This window comes from Canis lupus, chromosome 28, assembly GCF_003254725.2.
Source record: "Canis lupus dingo isolate Sandy chromosome 28, ASM325472v2, whole genome shotgun sequence".
Lineage (NCBI taxonomy): Eukaryota > Metazoa > Chordata > Mammalia > Carnivora > Canidae > Canis > Canis lupus.
Genome location: NC_064270.1, coordinates 15,094,952 through 15,115,886, shown reverse-complemented (window position 1 = coordinate 15,115,886; position 20,935 = coordinate 15,094,952). Strand labels below are relative to the sequence as shown.

The following is a 20,935-nucleotide window of genomic DNA, read 5'->3' as shown; positions in this document are numbered from 1 at the left end:
CTATGACTATCATAAATAAATAAAAATTTAAAAAATTAAAAAAAAGTAGCAAGAAAAAAAAAAGTAGCAGGAGTTAGGGACGCCTGAGTGGCTTAGTGATTGAACGTCTGCCTTTGACTCGGGGAATGGTCCCAGAGTTCTGGGATAGAGTCCCACATTGGGCTCCCTGTAGGCAGTCAGCTTCTCTCTCTCTACCTATGTCTCTGCCTCTCTCTCTGTGTGTCTCTCTTGAATAAATAAAATCTTTTTTTTTTTTTAAAGTAGCAAGGGCAGCCCCGGTGGTGCAGCGGTTTAGCGCCGTCTGCAGCCCAGGGCGTGATCCTGGAGACCCTGGATCGAGTCCCATGTCGGGCTCCCTGCGTGGAGCCTGCTTCTCCCTCTGCCTCTCTCTCTCTCTCTCTCTCTCTCTCTCTCTCACTCTGTGTCTCTATGAATAAATAAATAGAATCTTTAAAAAAATTAAAAAGTAGGAAGAGTTAGGTAAACTAAGACTAGTTTTTAAAACTTGGTAATTTTTTGTCTTTATTTTTTTTAAGATTTTATTTATTTGAAAGAGAGAGAGAACAGTGGGGGAGAGAGGCAGAGGGAGAGGAAGAAGCAGACTCCCTACTGCTGGATCCCAGGATCCAGAGATCATGACCAGAGCTCAAGGCAGACACTTAACCTACTGAGTCACCCAGGCACCCCAAGACTTGGTAATTTTTAAAATAAATGCTTTTAGTGATGACAATCTCTTCTTTGTTCTGTTTTATGCAGATTGCCTTAAGGAACATCAATATTCATTATCTACTATAGACCTGCTCTTTCCCATTACCATTGGCTTTCTGTAACTGGGAGAATTTTTTGTTATTTTAAGTAATCTCTACATCCAATGTGGGGCTCGAAGTTACAACCCCCAGATTAAGAGCCATGTGTTCTCCCGATTTAGCGAGCCAGCCACCCCTGGGAGAATTTTTAATTCCTAAGCCACCTAGTTGAGAATTATTTTCCAGGGTACAATAAATAATTCCAAGAGAAAGGAATAAAAGGAAGTCCTAATTACCAGTGCTATTGACTAAAGGGTCTCCACTATTTGAACGGGAGGGATTGGTTCATCTAGAGAAAGATGCACTGGGCAGTGACACATAATTTCTCCTCACCTCCATTTTCTCATTTATCAATGTCAATTGTAACTCCCCATGAACATAAGAGATAATAAAGCAGTTCCTGAAGCTATTAAATAAATGATGTTTTTAGTGATCAAAAGATCACCTGTACCCAAATGCCAGTCTTCAGACCGATGTTGGCCTGTTGCAAAGTTTATACCAACCCAGGAAAAAATGCGAAAAGAACCAAAATGTGCTGTTTTTTTTTTCCCGAAAAGCAAATGTTATAAAATTTATTTTTTTGTTCTGAATGTATGTCCTCCTTCCGTGTGTGTATGTGTATGTTTGTGAGTGGGTATTAAATTTTCCTTTATTAGAGTTTGATACTGATAAATGTTTATTAATGTCATACCCAAATAAAACCACAGCAACTTTTTACTATCCAGGGGAAGTGGTGGCAGGACTGATCTGAAAAATCTAAACATCCACGAAATACTGGCCAATCAAAACCCAACTACAGATAAGCACTCAAAGAGACTACATACTTCAGCATGCACTGCGAATCGCTTCAAAGGAACTACAGATCCAGGCATGCATTACTGCCATCAATCTGCGTCCCGGTCCATTCATCTACGGATACTACAAAGCCCAGGGTACTATGTTTTCAACGTGACGCCCTCCTCTTAAATTAGGCGGGGCTCTGAAGCGGCCAGGAGCGTTAATCTCAGGTGCAAAGCATGCTGGGGGTTGTAGTTCTTTGGAGGCGAGGTCGGGCCGCTCCCTGGACGCCCTGTGCCGGCGGCTAGACTGCGCACGCGTGTCAGTGGCGCTAGCAGCGGACCCGGCTGGCAGTTCCTTCCTCGGAAGGAGAGATTCTTCTGCCATGGAATCCTACGATGTGATCGCCAACCAGCCTGTCGTGATCGACAACGTGAGTTGCGTCTTTCCTATCTCTAAAAGGATTTATGCTCTCTTTCCCAAAGGGATCGCTTCCCGAGTTTCGGCCTGAGCCACCGGCTCTTTGTCACTGGCCCAGCCTGTCAGGCGGGTTTAGCCGCCGCCGCCTTCGTCCTCCCCTCACCCGTAGTCCGCAGGCCAGGGCGGCTGGCCAGCAACCATGGGATGGAGAACTTTGGGATGGATAAAGGGAAGGGCTGTAGTCCGAGCTGGGTCCTTGGCCCCTGCCTCGAGGGGCCTTAACAGCTCTGTGAGCGCCCGGCGTCCGCCCCCTCCCCAGTTTCCAATAACTCTATTGGTTGCCCCGGCTGTCCGTCTTGACCGATGACCCCGCCTCTGGGCCTTGCCGGATGAGGGCAGCCCTCCGTAGTGATTGGCTTGCGCCCCTGCCGTTCTTCCGGGCCGCCATAGTGTTTCCTCTGTCTGAGCGGTGGGCAGGTGTACGAGAGCTGCGGGGATTGGCTTCGGGAGCGCCACAGTCAGTGGAGAGGCCTGACGGGCTGGGGCCCGCCCTCGGGTGGAGAAGGGCTAAGTTTCCTTCGGTCCCCAGCCGGATAGGCGGCTTGGTGGTGTCTATGGGTGGGGCTCGGGAATCTGGTGCCAGAAATTGCCATAGGATTTTAGTTATTTCTCTGATGTTAATAAAGATCCAGAAGAAAAGAGAGTGACCAAGCAAGCAGGGAAGTACCATCCTTTTGGGAACGCCTAACAGCTGGGGAAAAATATTAAACCTATTTGCCAGGCGCTCAAGCGCTGACAAGGGGGGTGGGGGGGTCATGTACATTCGAATTGAGTCCTCACAAAAATTAGGTGGATAGTTAAGGCAGGAACTTTGATCCTCGTTTTATAAAGGAAAAAAAAAAAAAAACTGAGGCACGAAGAGGTGAAGTGAGCCCAAGGTCACACGGTAGAGGTGACCTAAATCCAGTGCTTTATCCGCTGTTCCTCTTGCTAGTAGGCAAGACGCAAATGCATTTATAGTGACAAAGGAAAGAATCTAAATACCCGCTCTTATTTGGGGCGGAGGGTGACTATTGTAAAACAACTGCATTTCTATCTTCCACTCAAAGGGCTCATCCCGCCAAGATTGGTTGGTGCCTTCTGGGTCCCTCTATTGAGGCAAAACTGTCATTTCTGTCTGCCTTCAGCTATCGGATTCATTCTGTTGATTCAGCCCTTGGGACCTTAGGCTTGTTACAAGGTGCCTTCGTTTGCATCATCTCGTTCAAGCGCTCTTGTAGGTAGATAAGATTGACTGTCCCGCGTTTATGCAGGAAGGTGAAACTTAGTTTAAACAACAGTATTCAAGCCACTTGTCTTAGAAATTGAGGAGCCAAGACTCAAATTGAGGTTGGGTTCCAACTTTCTCACTTTTTCCAAAGAAAGGTGCTTTTTTGTTGTTAGCTTTCCTTCTTTCCAGAAGTATAGTTTCTGCCTTGAAAAGCAGGAGGATGAGCTCAATGACACATTTCATTTGGGGGGAGGAATTTTTGTTTTGTTTTGTTTCGTTTTGTTTCTTTTTGTCTTCCTCCCTGGACTGTTAAATGCTTGGGGGGAAGGATGACATTCTCTCGTTTTTTATTGCTCTCCCCTTCCCACCTTCCTCCATAAACATAGCACCTAGGGCTTGGCACCAGTTATGTGCTCAATAATTGTTTTTTCATTGGATTGATGGGTGGGTGGATGAGTGACCAATTATCACAGTAACAAAGATGTCCCTAAATAAGGAAAGGGCTGAAGTGGGGAGAATCCCCTAGTTAGTAACTACAGAGTGCTGAGTAGGGCTCCTTGTTCTTGATTCCATTTTCAGAGAACACTTTCTATCTTCAGCCAGTTTGTATGTACTTCGTCTGCATTTCTTAATTTTAAAAAGGAAAAAATAGAAATTAAAAATTTCCTATTTTCCTTAGCAATGCATAAGTAGCAGTCTGTCCATCCCATTAGATTCTTTGATTCTGAAATTGTTGGACAGGAGTTCCATCTCCAGCCATTTTCTTTATGTCAGTTAAGCTAATGCTTTTTAGTTTCTCCTTTCTTTCTCCATGGTGTATTTGAAATGCATCCGTGTAGTGGTGCATCTTCAGCTTTAGGATTTAAAGAATTGATTTATTTTCTCTAGGAAAACATTTCTTTTATTATGCCAGTAATTCTGCCAAAAGGTGAAGTAGGAGGAATTCTCCCAATTCTGAGCATCTGCCACATTTTTAGATCTGGGACCTCAGGTAGTTCTTGCTGTTTTTTTGTTTGTTTTTAATTTTTTTATTTTTATGATAGTCACAGAGAGAGAGAGAGAGAGAGAGAGAGGCAGAGACATAGGCAGAGGGAGAAGCAAGCTCCATGCACCGGGAGCCCGACGTGGGATTCGATCCCGGGTCTCCAGGATCGCGCCCTGGGCCAAAGGCAGGCGCTAAACCGCTGCGCCACCCAGGGATCCCAGTTCTTGCTGTTTGACATTTAGAGAGTTGTTGGTTTGTTTGTTTGTTTGTTTTTTCAAAATAAAAGATGAATAGGAAAAATAATTTGAAATATTTGAGCCAACTTCATATTATGAGAATAATGTATATCCAGCAGATTTAATTGCTCCATAGCTTAGTACATTGTTACAACTTTATTTCTGGACAAAGGAGAGTATAATTAAAAGAAAGGAGAGGAGCACCAGACTCTTGATTTCAGCTTAGGTAGTGATGTCAGAATTGTGAGATCCAGGCCCTACTCAGGCTTTGCACTCAGGGGAGGAGTCTGCTTAAGGTTCTCTCTCCCTCTCCCTCTGCCCCTCCACTACTCACACACACTCTTGCTCTCTAATAAATAAATAAATATTTTTTAAAGGAAAGAAAGAACAAAGAAAGCAGGGGAAAGAGGGAAGAGCCTCATTAGCAGTTTGCAGTCTTTCCCAGTCTTAAAATAATTGTTAACTACTCCTTTCTTCCTATTCTGGCACCAAACCAATTCATGAGAATTTAATGAGGAAAATAGAAGGTAAGGTGCACATGCATGCACTTTATAATGCATGCATTTATATGACAACAATAAAGTGATAGGTATTTTTAAAAACTAAACACAAGTCATTCTTCGCAAAGGTATGTCATTAAGATGAGGGCAGCTCCCAGGCTGCATTTTGAGGACTACGACACTTTCATCAGGAAACTGTGTTTCAAAAAAAAAAAGAAAAGAAAAGAAAAAACTGTGTTTCTTCTGAAGCTTAAATCTTTGCTGAGATCTCAAAGGTTGAGCTCTGTCCTAAAATTAGGTTTAGCAGCTACTTTTGGCTCAAGGTATGATCCTGAAGACCTGGGATCGAGTCCCACATCAGGCTTCCTGCATGGAGCCTGCTTCTCCCTCTGCCTGCCTCTCTGTCATTCTCTCTGTCTCTCATGAATAAATTTTTTAAAAACTTCTTTAAAAAAAGAAAGAAAAATAAAATGGATCAATGTTCTGGTCAATCTTAAAACTGTCTTTGTGACTCTTTGGGCCTAAATGCAGGAATAGTATCAGATCTTTTCAAGTTCATCAATAAACTAAGTTTCACTGTTTTGGGGGGCTGTTATACTTCTTCAGACCCATCTTTTTAAAAAACACAGAAAATTTCAGAGAAGTATGTAACAAGCACCCGCATAGCATGTGTCTACCACCCACATTTACTAAATGTTAACAATTGTCATGTTTGCTTCAGAATTCTTTTTAGGAAATAAACATGACAAATACAATTGAAGCTTCTTTGTACCCCTCCACAATCCTGTACTTTCTGTCCCAGAAGTAACCTCAGAAACAAACTATCACCATAAATTGATGTGTCCTTTCCATCCATGATTTTGTAAACACAGATATTTTATAGTGTGTGCCTGGTGTTTGTGTTTTGAGTTTTTACTAAAGTGCTATCATTTGCCAGTTTTTCTTCCTTTTTTTTTTTTTCTTTGTGAAAGAGAGAGCACATGCATGGGGGGAGGGACAGAAGGAAAAAAGAGAGAAACCCAAGCAGACTAACTCTAAGCTGAGCACAGAGCCAGTGGTAGGCCTCGCTCTCACAACCCTGAGATGATGATCTGAGCCGAAACCAAGAGTCAGAGGCACCATACAGGTACCCCAATTTCTTTTTGTTATGGAAAATGTCAAATATAAACAAAAGGAGAGGAATAGTATAACAAATATCCACATAGTCATCACCTAGCTGTAACAGTTATCAACTCCTGGCTAATCTTTTTAAACTGCATTCCCACCGACTTTCCTCTCCCATACTATGTAGGTTTTTTTTAAATTTTTTTTAAGATTTATTTGAGAGACACTTGGGTAGCACAGAGCATGATCCCAGGGCCCTCAGATTGAGCCCCATGTTGGGCTCCCTACTCAGTGGGGAACCTGCTTCTCCATCTCCCCCTGCTAGTGTGCGCTCTCTCTGTCAAATAAATTTTAAAAATCTTAAATAAATTTTAATGAGATTATTTGAGAGAGAGAAAAAAAAAAGATTACATAGCAGGGGGAAGGGCAGAGGGTACATAGCCTGGGGAAGGGCAGAGGGAGAGAGAGAATCTTTTTTTTTTTTTTTTTAATTCATGAGCGACACAGAGAGAAAGAGGCAGAGACATAGGCAGAGGGAGAAGCAGGCTCCATGCAGGGAGACTGATGTGGGACTCCATCCCGGGCCTCCAGGATCACACCCTGAGCCAAAGGCAGATGCTTAACCACTGAACCACCCAGGCTTCCTGGAGAGAGAGAATCTCAAGCTGACTTCACCAGTGCAGAGCCCAACATGGGGCTCACTCATGACCCTGAGATCATGACCTGAACCAAAATCAAGAATCTGACGCTTAACTGACTGAGCCACCTAGGTGCTCCTTTATTTTTTTTAAGTAAGCTCTGTGCTCAGTGTAGGGCTTGAACTCACAAGCCTGAGATCAAGAGTCACATGCTCTACTGACTGAGCTAGCCATGTACCCTCTCTCACCCTCTTTTAAAAACATAATCAGGGCTCCTGGGTGGCTCAGTTGGTTAAACATCTGTCTTTGGCTCAGGTTATGATCCCAGGGTTCTGGGATTGAGCCTCATGTTGGGCTTCTTGCTCAGAGTATCTGCTTCTTCCTCCCCTCTGCCCTTTCTTCCCCTCCCCACCCCTAGCTCCTGCTAATACTCTCTCTCTGGCATGTACACATTTTCTCTCTCAAATAAATAAAATCTTTAAAAAAAACTATTATTAAATCTAAAAAAATTAATAATTCCTTAATAACATCAAATATTCAATGTTCAAATATCATAAATGATCTCATTTTATTTTTTTTACAATTTGTCATCAGCTCTTGAGATCTGTTGATTTAAGATTTTTTAAGATTTTATTTAGGGAGAGAGATGGTGTGAGTGTTAGGAGGGGGAGGGGCAGAGGCAGAGGGAGAGAGAGAATCTCAAGCAGACTCCATGCTGAGCTGGGAGCCCAACCTGGGAGGCTCAGGTCTCATGACCCTGAGATCAGAACCTGAGTCAAAATCAAGAGTTGGACACTAAACTGAGCCACCAGGCATCCCTGATTCACTTAAGTTTGAGACACTAGAATTAGCTGAGGAAATGAAGTCAATATATTTAACACTGTCACTTGTGATTTGATATTCGACCTGTTGGTTGTACAATTTCAGCAAGAATCCATCCCTAGCTTGCTGAAAAGGATGAAGAGGAGGTGACCTACAGAGATAGCTTACTGTTCAATTATGTATATTTTGAGAGCCAGGGTTGTGCTTCACACCAAGCTAGGTGCTCTGAGGGTAAGAAAGAAACCAGGTTCCATGTGGAAGGAGAAACATCATGAATTAGTTGCTGGGAATGCCTTAAATAGGAGTCTTAAACTCCGTGCCTGCAGAAGCTAAGCAGGAACATAAAAAGGGGGACAAAGAGGGTAGCTTTAAAGAAGGCATGAGGAGTCTGGAAGGTACATTGAGTGTGCTTGACCAAAGGGCCAGCTGCTTTTCATTTCCAGCCAGTTACCCCCACGCAGGAATGCAGGCCCAGTGTTGCCAGATTTTCTGATGTTTCAAGAGAAATCAGAAATACTAAATTTTATTTGCAGTCTCTAATTTTTAACTGTTGGAAGTTAATGTAAAAGTAGTTTGTGGTCTGCAGAGACAGAAAGTAGATTAGTGGTTGCCTAGAACTGCTTGGCAGGAGAGAGTAGGTAGGATGGAAAGTGATGCTAATGGGTACAGTTTCTGGGATGATGAGGAAGTTCTAACATTTCATTGTGGGGATGATGTATATGGTGATGATGGTGTGGTGATGATGTATTCACAGTTGTATAACTGTGTGAATATACTAAGAACCATTGAATTATATGCCTTAAGTGGGTAAATTATATACCAAGAGTGTTCTGGAATCTGAGGCTCTACCTCTCAGCATCCGTTTCCCACTGGTAAAATTGGAGACAGCAAGCCACAGGCCCAGAGTCAGCAGGTACTGGGAGAGCCTTGCTGAGGGATTCGCTGTTTGCCTGCTTCAGAAAAAGAATGGTCATTGGTGCCTGGCAGCAGACTTGAGTCCTCAAATATCAAATATTTATTATGAAACTACTTTTTCAAGAAGCGTCTCTAGAAGGCACTTGTTTATTTGGCTTTGCCAGAGTGAATAACAAAGAGAGTGGAAGCTCATATGCCAGGTAGGTAGTTCCTAGTGACAAATAATATTAAAGAAATTGACAGGGCCCTTTTATAATCTGTGGTGTTGTGGTCTTAGCAGAATAGAAGCAACTCAGCTGCCTCCCCTATCCCCACTCATTCTACACCAGTTGCTGGGCTGGCCAGCTCGTGGGATTACAGGGACAAGCTGGGTCTGGTTCCACCTTGTGCATCATTCCTGATGCTGCCTTCACCTTTTTTGCACCACCTCTGCCCAAGGCTTCTGGCATTTTAGCCGCTTGTTCAGGTTCCATACTTTAGGCTTCAGCCAAATCATTTGAGCTTGGTTTTATTTTTTATTTTTTATTTATTAATGAGAGACAGAGAGAGAGAGAAAGAGGCAGAGACACAGACAGAGGGAGAAGCAGGCTCCATTCAAGGAGCCCGACATGGGACTCGATCCCAGGTCTCCAGGATCAGGCCCTGGACTGAAGGTGGTGCAAAGCCACTGAGCCACCTGGGCTGCCCTTGAGCTTGGTTTTAATTTTAGGCAGCTAGCATTTTTTTTTTAGTACCCTCAAATGCCAGATACTGCTGATACATAAAATCTGTGAGCCTGAGGAACTTGGGCTGAACACAGACAAAAATGGAAACCACAAATTCAAATAGATAGAACGAAATGCAGACTACCTAGTGGTACAGGTAATGGTGATCTTGTGAAATAATAGGAAAAGGGTAATTAATTCCAGCAGGGGATTATTCTTCAGGAGGAAGACAGTGATATTAGAACTGGGTCCTAATACTCTCTTGCTGGGAAGGACAGGGAAGAAGAAATGAACCTAACATCTTAATTTGCCTTGCTACTCCGACACTAGTCTGATTTTGCTAGTAAGCTCAAAATTCAATGTCCAGGAAAATCATGTCTTCAAAATATCTGGAATCTGAAATGCAGGTCTCATCTTTACTTTTCTTATTTTTACCCTCTGCCCTGAGGTCCAGTGAGTCTGTTGTATCACCACACCCAGATGAAGGCAGTGAGCAATTACTGGAAGCTTGAGCCAACAAGTTCCCAGCGTTCTGTACAGTGCTGTGCTCTGTGCTGTTTTCACTGCCCATGCCTCTGTCCCAGAGCCCCGGGCTGCAGTAATAGTTCTCCCTCCTTCCCAGGCTCTCAGCTCAGTTTACAGCTGCACCTTTTCCAGGTTCCTTGCTGTTCTGCCCAGGCCGATGAGTTTGCACATTGTTTCCTGTTTTCTCTCTTTTCTGCTGGCAGAGGTTCCTGCTGTCTTAGAGAACTGGCATTCTCTATCCCTTAGCTACTTCATCCTCCCTCTGTCTTGCCAGAGTCAGGCACCAGGATAGCCTATCTAACCACCACCTCCCACACACAAACACACTTCTTCTGTGAAAGAACAAGACTAAGAGAGAGGAAACCAGAGATATTGCAGGAAAGCCTTTGGTGCAAAGATAACCTTAACTATTTAGCATCTCCTGATGTATTTACTACTTGTTGTGTGGGTTCTGGAAATATCAATCTCCACCGCAAGAGAAGTGGTAATAGGCAGCAGGAAAAGGCTTGCCCCTATTATATGTGCAGCTGTAAACCATGTTAGGGTAGAAGGGTGAGCAAATCGGGTGTGGTAATAGAAGAGTTATGAAGGAAGAGAACAGGCTATATCTGCAAGCAGTATCAAGCCTTGACATCTCTCCTACACAGAGTTGGTATCTGTGTCTACAGTCACCATTTACTTTGGATGGACCCCAGGTGGTACCAGAGATTTTGATAGAGAAGTCAGATTCTCTTCTGGCACCATTCCTAACTTACCAAGGATTCAAGCAGCAGGATTAGGATGTAATAATGTTGGGTCTCTTCTCAGATGTTACTTTAGAACTTCCCTGTTCTTTACCATCAGGAGGCCAGTGAGTAAAACAGAGCATAAAGGTTTGTCTCTGCAGTAAGAACCAGACAATATATGCCTCATCAGAGTCAGCTCCAAGCATAGTAGTGTTCATTGTGGTAGTCTGTCATGGAGACCCCAGAGGGCAGGGAGTGTTTAGGCCTGCACTGGGATAGTAAGTTAACAGCATCACATGTGGTTTAACAGAAAGAATCATGCGTTCTTCCCACCTTGGTTATGTTCCTAAACTTGGCTGTGTGGGTGCTTCTAGGTACTTTTCTCCCCCTCGAGTTTTCTCTTTCTTTCCTTTATTAGTATTATTTTCAATTCCAGAAGTAAAGCATATTCAACGTAGATGAGTCAAAGAATACCAAAAATCAATACTTTGAGCATACAGTGAAAGTTCTCCTCACCATGCCCAGTCCCACTTCCCTCCTGGTGGCATGCATTCCCTCTACAAATGCTCATGCAAATGGACATATTATAGACAGATATGAAGTCTCCTTTAAGTAAAAGTGGAACCATATTATATGTATTGTATCATATGCATGTCTTGTTTTTCTCATACTTCTGACTTCTCTCTCTCCTCTCTCTCCTCAGGGATCCGGTGTGATTAAAGCTGGTTTTGCTGGTGATCAGATTCCCAAATACTGCTTTCCAAACTAGTAAGTAATTCTGTAGCTTAGTCAGAAGCTTGGGAGGCACGGGGCACCTGGCTAGCTCAGTTGGTGAAGCACGTGACTCTTGATCTCAGGGTTGTGGGTTCAAGCCCCAGTTGGTGAAGCATGTGACTCTTGATCTCAGGGTTGTGGGTTCAAGCCCCATGTTTACTTAAAAAAATAAAATCTTTTTTTTTTAAAGATTTTTATTTATTCATTCATGATAGACATAGAGAGAGAGAGGCAGAGACACAGGCAGAGGGAGAAGCAGGCTCCATGCTGGGAGCCCGACGCGGGACTCGATCCCAGGACCCCAGGACTGCACCCTGAGCCAAAGGCAGGCACTAAACTGCCGAGCCACCCAGGGATCCCCAAAATAAAATCTTTTTTTTTTTTTTTTTTAAAGAAGCAGATTGGGAGGCTTATCAGCTTTGTTATGGGAGGTCAGCCCTCCGCCTTTTAGATAGAAAGGGATCTCATTTGGGTCAGAAAAATAAAAATAACATACAAATAAAATAATACATGTTCATTATAGAAAGTGGGAAATGGAGAAAAGTAGAATGAAGAAAATCCAAATCAACTATAACCTCACTCCTCAAAGATAATCACAGTTTCTTCCCATGTAAGCATGCACGTCTGTACATCCTTCCATGTTCTGTCACAAAATGAAAAGTGATTGTCCTCCTGCTCTCTCTCGTAGTGTGGGCAGACCCAAACATGTTCGCGTCATGGCTGGAGCCCTTGAAGGCGACATCTTCATTGGCCCCAAAGCTGAGGTGATTCCCAGTCCTACTGAAGAAGCCTCAAGACAGCAGAGGACCTTCATTATTCCCCACATGGGCAGTGCCCCAACAGTGGGACAGCCATGAGAAAAAGGAGCAGTTTCCTATTAAAATATCCTCTTGGGTCCCCTCATCCTAGGTCTAGTTGGTTCACTTCTCCCAGGAGCAACCTCTGGTTTTAAGGAGGAACTATCTGGAACCCCACTTTGGGAAACAGAGACCAGTCTAGACAGTAGGGCTTTTGCTTTCCTTCTGTATTCTGTCACTACCTTGCCAGTGATCAAATTGACTAGCTTGGTTATTTTTTTGGCAAAAGAGAGTCAGGGGGAAATCCCAGCTGGTATGCCCTGGGGATGAGTTAATTAGCACAGTTTGCCGGAGCCCTAGGGCAGCTTCCAGAAGTGGACCAACAGAATCATTGTTGCCAACCTAGGCTGCAAGTGCTGAGGCTCAGAGGTGAGAGCCAGGAGATTGTGTCCTGGGGTTAGGCAGTGAGGAGGGTGCCTCCTGTCACTGGCTGTTAGGGCACTGAAGCCCCATGGAAATGCGGAAGGCCTCCGCTTTGCCAGCTGATTGGGCAGTGAGAACAGTTTGCAGCTTATAGTTTAGAGACTTGGCATATGAGAGCCTACTTTTAGCCCTGGATGAGGACTATGCAGTGGGAGCTCCCAGTCCTGGAGGAACGGGGCCCTCTGGGCCACCTGGCTGAGAGGCTGGCTGCTGCTGTAAGTTCTGCTCTCTGCCCCCAGGAACACCGAGGGCTGCTCTCCATCCGCTACCCCATGGAGCACGGCATTGTCAAGGACTGGAACGACATGGAGCGCATCTGGCAGTATGTCTATTCTAAGGACCAGCTGCAGACTTTCTCAGAGGAGGTGAGGGTCCCATGAACAGGGTGTGCAGAGTTGCTCCCCAAGGTGAGAGGAGGAGCAGGATGATAATTGCCAGGAGTGTTTGATTCTTATAGGCCATGTGCTCTTCAGACAGGTCTGCATTTAATCTGCACACCAGTCCTATAGCATACAGGTAGTATTATCTCCATTTTACAAACAAGGGAACAGAAAGAAGCTCAGGGGAGCCAAGCAGTCTTTTCCAAGATCACTAGGGAATAAAGTGGTAGAGCTGGGTTTCAAACCCATGTCTTTCGGGATCCCTGGGTGGCGCAGCGGTTGGGCCCCTGCCTTTGGCCCAGGGCGCGATCCTGGAGACCCGGGATCAAGTCCCACGTCGGGCTCCTGGTGCATGGAGCCTGCTTCTCTCTCTGCCTCTCTCTCTCTCTCTCTCTCTCTGTGACTATCATAAATAAATAAAAATTAAAAAACAAAAACAAAAAAAACAAACCCATGTCTTTCAGCTTATATTCTAACTTCTAAGGAAGTAACACTCAATGCAGAAAAACAAAGAAAGGTGAATACTAAACATTATCATAAGAATTACAAATTTAGAGTTTAGCAAAATCTGGACAGTTAGAAATATTATAGTAAATACAGGGACCCATGTAAGAATCTTGGAGGACCAGGAGGGGAGGAAGGGGGCAGAGGCAAAGAGAGAATGAGACTTTTAAAGGGGGCATGAATTTGGAAGGTTGAAAAACTGGCTTATGCCAAGGGGTAGATGGCAGACCCAGCTTGGCCTTTTCTGGAGGGAGCCTCACAAAGGTCCTCTGAGCTCTCTAGCCCAGCATACAGGGGCTTCTGCCCCAGTGCTGATGAGGGGTGTGGGTTTCACCTTGCCCTGATGAGGGTTGGGGGTCTCACCTTGCCCTGATGACCCCCGTGCTGATGAGGAGTGGGGGTCTCACCTTCCTCTGGGCATCTTTCACCAGCATCCTGTGCTCCTGACGGAGGCGCCTTTAAATCCACGGAAAAACCGTGAACGAGCAGCTGAAGTTTTCTTCGAGACCTTCAATGTCCCAGCCCTTTTCATCTCCATGCAAGCTGTGCTCAGCCTGTGAGTAGCTGCCAGGTTGGCTAGCCTGGCTCCTTGAGGGATGACTGCAGGTGCCTCTCCTGCAGGTGGGAAAGGGAGTATTGAAAATATCTCCCGGTCTCAATTCTCTTGTTTGTCTCGGTGGCTTGGCACCCAGGGCTCTCTACTCTGTGTGCTGGAAAGGCCACACGCAGCTACAGCTCTTCCTGAGGGTCCCTGCAGTGTATTCATATGTTCATCCAGTGTCTGCTGGTGCGGACATTATGCCAGGCTGGTGACAGAGCTGTGATGAAAACCTTATCACTTGGTGCCTGTACTCACACCCCTATTATCCGTCATGCTCCCAGCCTGCCTCACCCCAGGGTTAGGTCTAAGGCTAAGATTTTACAGTGGTGACCTGCAGATAGGATGTGTTTGACCCCATTAAAAAATTGTGAGCATTTCAATTAGGAGCTTTCCAGGTGCCTGGCTAGCTCAGTCAGTAGGACATGTGACCCTTGATCTCAGGATCGTGAGTTCAAGCCCCACATTAGGCATGGAGCCTACCCTTGTTGGTGGGGGGAGCAGATTTTCTATCAAAATCCAAACTTCTGGCCTTTCAGGGAAAAAAAAAAAAAGCCAGGTTGATCTGGCAATGCTAGTTGTGCATTCCTATAGGACAAACATCAGCTGGAGCTGAAGTAGCCGCTCCCACTTCTGGTAGAATTCACAAGCCTGACCGCTACAGCCCGCTCTGTTCCCTGTTGTCCTCCCTGCACAAGACAGTGTCAGTTGCTATTCGTTAAACATCATGGGTTTTTCCCCTCATAGCACGGAAATAGATGTCTATACCCTTGTCTTTACCAAAAGAGAAAACAAAAACAAAAAAAACACCCAAGGACGTAGGAGGCCATGTGGGGAGAAAGGCCCTTTTGTGGAAGTGAAAATATTCTTATTTTCTTTGACTCATTTACCTTTCCTGCCTGGCCGCTGGGAGCATTTGAATTATCTCCTCTTGTCCGGAAACTAAAAACTGGCCCACAGGCAGGGTCCCTGAAGCAGTCAGAAGCCAGAGGTGGGAAGGCCCCTCACTCTACTGGAAGGGGGAGGGGCTCAGAGAGGCTCAGCTTCTTGTATTCAGGTTTTTCAGGCTTGCTTATGCTCAGGCTTCCTCAGTCCTGTGTCTAGTACTAAAGTCACTAGAGAAAGGCAGGCCTCGGCTTCAGTTTAGCTGACTTTGGACTCTTAAAAAAAAAAAAAAAAAAAAAAAAGTGAGTTTCTTCCCAGAGTGAAGAGGCAGGGGTTAGTGACAGTTTGCCCTCTGTGCTTCAGTTATGCCACAGGCAGGACCACAGGTGTGGTGCTGGATTCTGGGGATGGTGTCACACATGCTGTGCCCATTTATGAGGGCTTTGCCATGCCCCACTCAATCATGCGCATCGACATCGCTGGCCGAGATGTCTCACGCTTCCTTCGCCTCTACCTGCGGAAGGAAGGCTATGATTTCCACTCATCATCCGAGTTTGAGATCGTCAAGGCTATAAAAGAAGTGAGTGCTGCCCCGTGCGCCCAGGGATAGGATGGAGAATGGGAACGGGGCAGTGGGGACCTCTGTGACCTAGAGTGAAGAGGTGAAGCTCCTGTCCTAGGGGTCTCTAGTCAGGCTCTGTTCTTCCCAGCCAGGCCTCCTGGCTGCCCTGTGATCCCAGCAGCCCCCCCTCCCCCCAGATAGTCACTGTCCCCAAGTGCTGCCATCTTGTGGGGGAAAGGGAGCTGCTGCTATTTCTTAAGCTGGATGATGGGTACAGGGTTGTTCATTATGATTTTATGCTTTATGTATAAATTACATATATTCTTTTACATCCTTAAAGAAGTCAGACAACAGTTTTCTTTTAAGTAAACTAGATCCTCCTGCCACCCATGGCTCCAGGGAAACCTCAACTGGGTAGAAGGGACCCAGAACCATGAGTAGTAGAAGGGTAAAGAAGCCTAAGTCTGGACTAAAATTAGGTTGTGGTCTCAGACCCAGCTCCAGAAAGCCAGTTTCCATGCCTGCCCACAAGGAAGCTGGAGCAGCTAGGAACTCCTAAATGCCACCCAGTGAAGGCCAACAGAGGCCACCCTGCCATGTTCCAGGGCAGCAGCTCTGTGGACCTTTAGGGCAGTCACTGTGGATGGGCAGATTTCTGCAGCAGCACATCACTGCCCTGGGACTTTGAGCAGGTAGGCCTAGGTTTCCTGCCTGCCTGACTCTTACTCGGTTCTGCAGAGAGCCTGCTACCTGTCCATAAACCCACAGAAGGATGAGACTCTAGAGACGGAGAAGGCTCAGTACTACCTGCCTGACGGCAGCACCATTGAGGTAGGCCTGGATCTCCCTTCAGTCCCCCGGGACCCCCAGAAGCTCTGGGCCCAAACAGAACTCCTCGGGGGAGGCCAGAGTCATATGCACCCGCCCTTTTACACCCTCTGCCTGGAGCACTGGAGCTCTTGAACAGCATTCTCTCCTGCAGAGCAAGGCGTCAGGAACTTTACTTCTCCTGTGTGGAGGAGAGGCAGCACCGGAGGCATTTTCCTAGGTCAGGATGGGGCTTGGAAGAGGGTGGTTAGTGCTGTTCATTCTCACTTGGGCACAGTATAGGGTGAGCTCCCTCTTCCTGGACCTCCATCAATAGGAAGAAATTTCCATGAATGAACAAACCCATGTATTGATGCCAAAGATCTCTTGGCTGGAAAGTGCCAGAGCTAGGATTAAATGTAGTTGCCTGGGAGCTCTCTCTGTCCCCTTTTGTTTCCTGTTTGTTCCCAAGAGCCTTATCTTGGTGTTTTGAGGCCCTTGACATACAAGGTCTTCCCTGAGTCTGGCCTTCGTAGCCACCTGGTTACTAACAGATAGACAGAGGGGCCTCTTCCATTCTCACTCCCAAAGTGACGTCAGCCCAGGGCCCAGCCTCCTGAGTTTACCCTCCACCCTGCAGATTGGTCCTTCCCGGTTCCGGGCACCTGAGCTGCTATTCAGGCCAGACCTGATTGGAGAGGAGAGTGAGGGTATCCACGAGGTCCTGGTGTTTGCCATCCAGAAGTCGGACATGGACCTGCGGCGCACACTTTTCTCTAACATTGTCCTCTCGGGAGGCTCCACCTTATTCAAAGGTTGGTCTTAGCTCTCAGGGCCCATCTCCAAAGAAGTTTACAGATCTTGCTGGGCCCAGCCGCCTAGAGAATTGACTTGACATTCTCCTTTCCTGCCCATTCAGGTTTTGGTGACAGACTACTGAGTGAAGTGAAGAAACTGGCTCCGAAAGATGTGAAGATCAGGGTAGGAGCATGGTAGGGGCTGGGCTGGGGCTGGGGCTGCATGGAACTGGGCTCCACTCCCTCCAAAGCTAGACAGCTCCCAGTTTTCATGTTGACCTTGAGGTCTGCCAAAGTAGGAGAACCCATTTTCCTTCTCCCTCCCAACAGAAGGGGCCAGTTCTGACACCCTGATGTGGCACGGGTGCTAGGCTGAGGGCCCCACGTGCGGTCTTTCGGAGAAGCAAACACGGACAGATTGGCTCCTGGTGCTCCCCTATGACTCACTCCAGCATCTAAGTTCCGGCTGAGGGGAGCCAAATGAAAGAGTGATTACTCCCATGGGGTCTGCTTCCCACTGGCCCCCAGCAGAGCTCAATCTTGTCCCCTGATAGCCCCAGCTTCCGTGACAGCTGTAGGTACTTAGGGCTGCTAGAAATCTGCAAGTTCTCCAGATGAGTGTCAGGCTGGCCACAGTACCCCCAGAGAGGCCACAGGGTCCAGCAGGGACATAACTGAAAGCTTATTGTGTGAAATGCATCCACTGCCTTGGGCATTGGAATTGGCCATAAAGATGAGCATTGGATGGGAAAGGGGCAGGGAGGATGAAAGTCTCAGAGTCCTCTTTCCACCCACCCTTTCAGATATCCGCACCTCAGGAGAGACTGTATTCCACATGGATTGGGTGAGTAGTTCTCCTGGGAATAAGAGCAGAACAGGAAGTGAAGGCATTGTTAACCCCCTCACCACCCCATCCCTTCAAAGCAAAGCCTTGTCTGCTCCACGAATACCCACTGTCCCTCTCACAACATTCCTTGGGATTCCCTCCACTCCAGGGGCTCCATCCTCGCCTCCCTGGACACCTTTAAGAAGATGTGGGTCTCCAAGAAGGAATATGAGGAAGACGGTGCCCGATCTATCCACAGGAAAACCTTCTAATGTTGAGACATCGTCTTCACCTCTCTCTGAAGTTAACTCCACTTTAAAACTCGCTTTCTTGAGTCGGAGTGTTTGCGAGGAACTGCCTGTGTGTGTGATTGTGTGTGTGGGTGTGTGGGTACGAATGTGTGCGCATATGCGAGTGCCGTGTGGCCCAGGGATCCCAGGGCCCAGAAAGGACGATGAACTACCCATGATGGCAACGGCCTGAGGCCTGGGGTTGACCACTACCTGGCCCCTGACAGGGAAGAGCGCTGGCAGAGAGCTCCACTCCTTCGTCAGCTGGGCCTTCGTCTGGCTGTGTGGGACTATGTTTACTACCATAGGGAGACAGAGAGGGTAAATCCCGGGAGATTTGCTGCTGCCCATCCTAGGCTGGGCTAGCCCCACCCCATCCCACCCCCAGGGTGCCCTGAGGCCCAAGGCAGCCACTGCCTCCGTTGCTTGTCCTGCTCTCAATGCCAATTAATCATGGACTGAGGACTAGGGCCGAGGTTGAGTTCTGTCTGGTTTTGTTGCAGTTTGGGTTTGGGAGGCTGGAAGAGCACTGCGGGAACTATTACTGAGACTCTGGGGTCAGGAGACGGCAGGGGGCCCTCAGCCTCACCTGGGGACCAGGACCACACTGGGCATTTGAAGAGGCAGAAGTAGTGCTACTTCTCATTGGTGGCAGAGTGAATGCTCCAGCCCCCACCCCCTGTCCAGGGGGTCTCAGAAGAGTTTCGGGAGCCTGTTGGCCCCAGGCCCTGTTACTTGCTTTTCATCCATCCTTGGGCAATGCCATCTTCAAACAGTTTTATTTATTAAAGTGTTTGTTCAGTATGGGACTGGAGAGGGAGCTCATTGCCTCCTGCCCACCAGTCACCTTGTTCACACTAATGTTTACAGAACCTCAGTTTAGCATAGCGTCCAAGGCCCTGCCACTCCCTCCTAGTGGTGAACTGACCGTATCCATAGGCCACAGGGCTATTTAGGAGCAGAGGCTACATTCAAAGTCACTACCACCAGCCTCTTTCTTTCTTCCTCTTCCATTTGCTCACTGCCCTGGAATCAACAGGCTGGTTGCTGGTTGCATTTTCTGAAACAGGAAGTAGGAATCACTGTTTGGCAGAGGCCTCTAGCAAAGGAGGGGTAATGGGAATCCAGCCCCCTTAGGACTGGAGAAAGAGCTGCAATTAACCAGGTTGCCTTTTCCCACTCTAGCTGCCCCAGGGGGGCTAGGTTGTAGAGGTGACAAGGAACCCACTGTACTAATTTGTGCCATTCTTAACTTTGGACTTGTCTGGTAAAGGAGAGAGGGGGCCGAACCAGAGTGCCAGGAGCTGACAGGCTTATCTCCCCTGATCCAGTGGGGCCAGGTGCCTACCCTAGACCAGGCTGGCCTAGCAGTGTCCAAAGGCTTTTTAGCCCAGATGGTGCAAAGCTGGGGCTAGCAGATCTTCACCCGCACCCTCACCTGTGACACCCAAGACCTGCCCGATACCAGATTCCGGGCAGCATTCTCCCCCATGCCGTCCAACGACCAAAGGCCCTGCCAGGTATGGGCCAAGGCAGCAGGTGTGTGTGAAAGCGATGTGGCGACCCGTGGACTGCAGTGTGCTTAACCAGCTCACCTCCCTTCTCTTAGCCCAAGCCTGTCCCTTGCACAAACCACGTTGCCTGGTGGGGCCCAGTGTACTTAAATAAAGTCCTTCCAATAGACAAGTCAGCTGGGCCTCTTCCTCTGGTGCTGCATGAGAAAGGGAGCTGCATGGGAAGAGAGGAGCTGCAAGTGCGCAATCTGAGGCGGTGATGGGGCCTTGTCTGTCCTCTAGAGGGCACTCTTGGACCAGCCAGACTTATCCAGCCCTTAGCTTAAGTCCCAGCCTGTCAAGTAGATACAGAGAAGATGGTGCTCATGCCAGAGCCCTGCTCAGGTACTAAGGGTTCCAGCCCTGCACATACCATGAGTGAGACCACTTTGAATGAGGGGAGCACCTCCTGACATCCCTGAAGTCAAAATTTTCACATGGATAAGAAGCTCAGGAACTTATTAATAAAATGGTGGTTCCTGGGGCCCACACTCATTTTCTGACTACTCAGTTCTCCATTTTAAACCTGTATACTTGGTGGGGGTGGGGGGAGGAATTGCCAGGCATTTTGCAAATGTTAACCTACTTGATCCTCCTATCAACCCTACAAAATGGGTATTTTTATTATCCATTTGCAGAAGAAGAAAGATGATGTAATTTCCCAAAGCTCTGCCCTCTATTAGCTAAGACTTGAACCCAGGCAATATAGCCCTAGAGCCTAAATTTTTAGCCACTACACACCCTCAAAAACCTGGCCTTGAGCAGTAGTTCCCAATCAAGGGGGACACGTTTGCCAATGTCTGGGGACATTTGGTTGTCACACCTGGTAGGGAAAAGCTACTGGTGTCTAGGCAGAGGCCAAGGATGCTGCCCTAAATATTTGCAACAAAGAACTGTCCAGCTTCTAACGTCTCTAGGTTGAGAAACACTGACCTAGAGCACAGGTGTTTAATCCCAGCTGCACAGTAAAATCACAGAGCTTTCCAACACCCCAGTGCCCAAGCCATAGCCCAGAACCCATGAAATCAGAATCCTGGGGAACAGAATTCAAGACATCAGTATTTTTGAGAGCTCCCAGTGACTCCAAAGTTGAAGACCTCAGTCTTGGAAGCAGCTGCTTTTCCTTGCTCAGAGGGAGCACCTGCTTTTCCAGCACCCAGAAGGTTCCCTGGGGGTTTCTAATTGTCTCTGCCACCATAATAGGCTCTTGGTTAACTGAGGCCTCCAGTTTCAGAGAAAATCAGAACAGGGA

At 47.0% G+C, this 20,935-nt stretch overlaps 1 protein-coding gene and 1 long non-coding RNA gene across 3 annotated transcripts; one reads left to right on the top strand and one right to left on the bottom strand.

The window, feature by feature from the left end:
* The first annotated feature begins 1,839 nt into the window (after window positions 1–1,839).
* Window positions 1,840–19,820, top strand: ACTR1A (actin related protein 1A). 2 transcript variants are annotated; one of them, XM_025467046.3, is made up of 11 exons: window positions 1,840–2,016; window positions 11,131–11,195; window positions 11,890–11,965; window positions 12,721–12,846; window positions 13,797–13,921; window positions 15,212–15,428; window positions 16,149–16,241; window positions 16,858–17,032; window positions 17,137–17,198; window positions 17,818–17,858; window positions 18,010–19,820. In XM_025467046.3, the coding sequence occupies exons 1-11, from the start codon at window positions 1,969–1,971 to the stop codon at window positions 18,110–18,112; spliced, it is 1,131 nt and encodes a 376-aa protein (XP_025322831.1). In that variant the 5' UTR covers window positions 1,840–1,968; the 3' UTR covers window positions 18,113–19,820. The 2 variants fall into 2 exon arrangements, with proteins under 2 accessions (XP_025322831.1, XP_035563771.1); XM_035707878.2 differs by lacking the exon at window positions 11,890–11,965 and having other exon boundaries at window positions 1,960–2,016.
* On the bottom strand, window positions 12,945–15,174 carry LOC125753893 (uncharacterized). The gene is made up of 2 exons (XR_007406673.1): window positions 14,854–15,174; window positions 12,945–13,980 (listed from the first exon to the last, which is right to left on the bottom strand). It is a non-coding gene; the product is annotated as an uncharacterized LOC125753893 (long non-coding RNA).
* Window positions 19,821–20,935: the final 1,115 nt, after the last annotated feature.

Bases quoted from the DNA above. Each gene is read 5' to 3' on its own strand.
- ACTR1A (XM_025467046.3), top strand. From the start codon at position 1,969: ATGGAATCCTACGATGTGATCGCCAACCAGCCTGTCGTGATCGACAAC. The intron at 2,017-11,130 runs GTGAGTTGCGTC...CTCTCTCCTCAG, and splicing joins AGCCTGTCGTGATCGACAAC to GGATCCGGTGTGATTAAAGC. The intron at 11,966-12,720 runs GTGATTCCCAGT...CTCTGCCCCCAG, and splicing joins TCATTGGCCCCAAAGCTGAG to GAACACCGAGGGCTGCTCTC.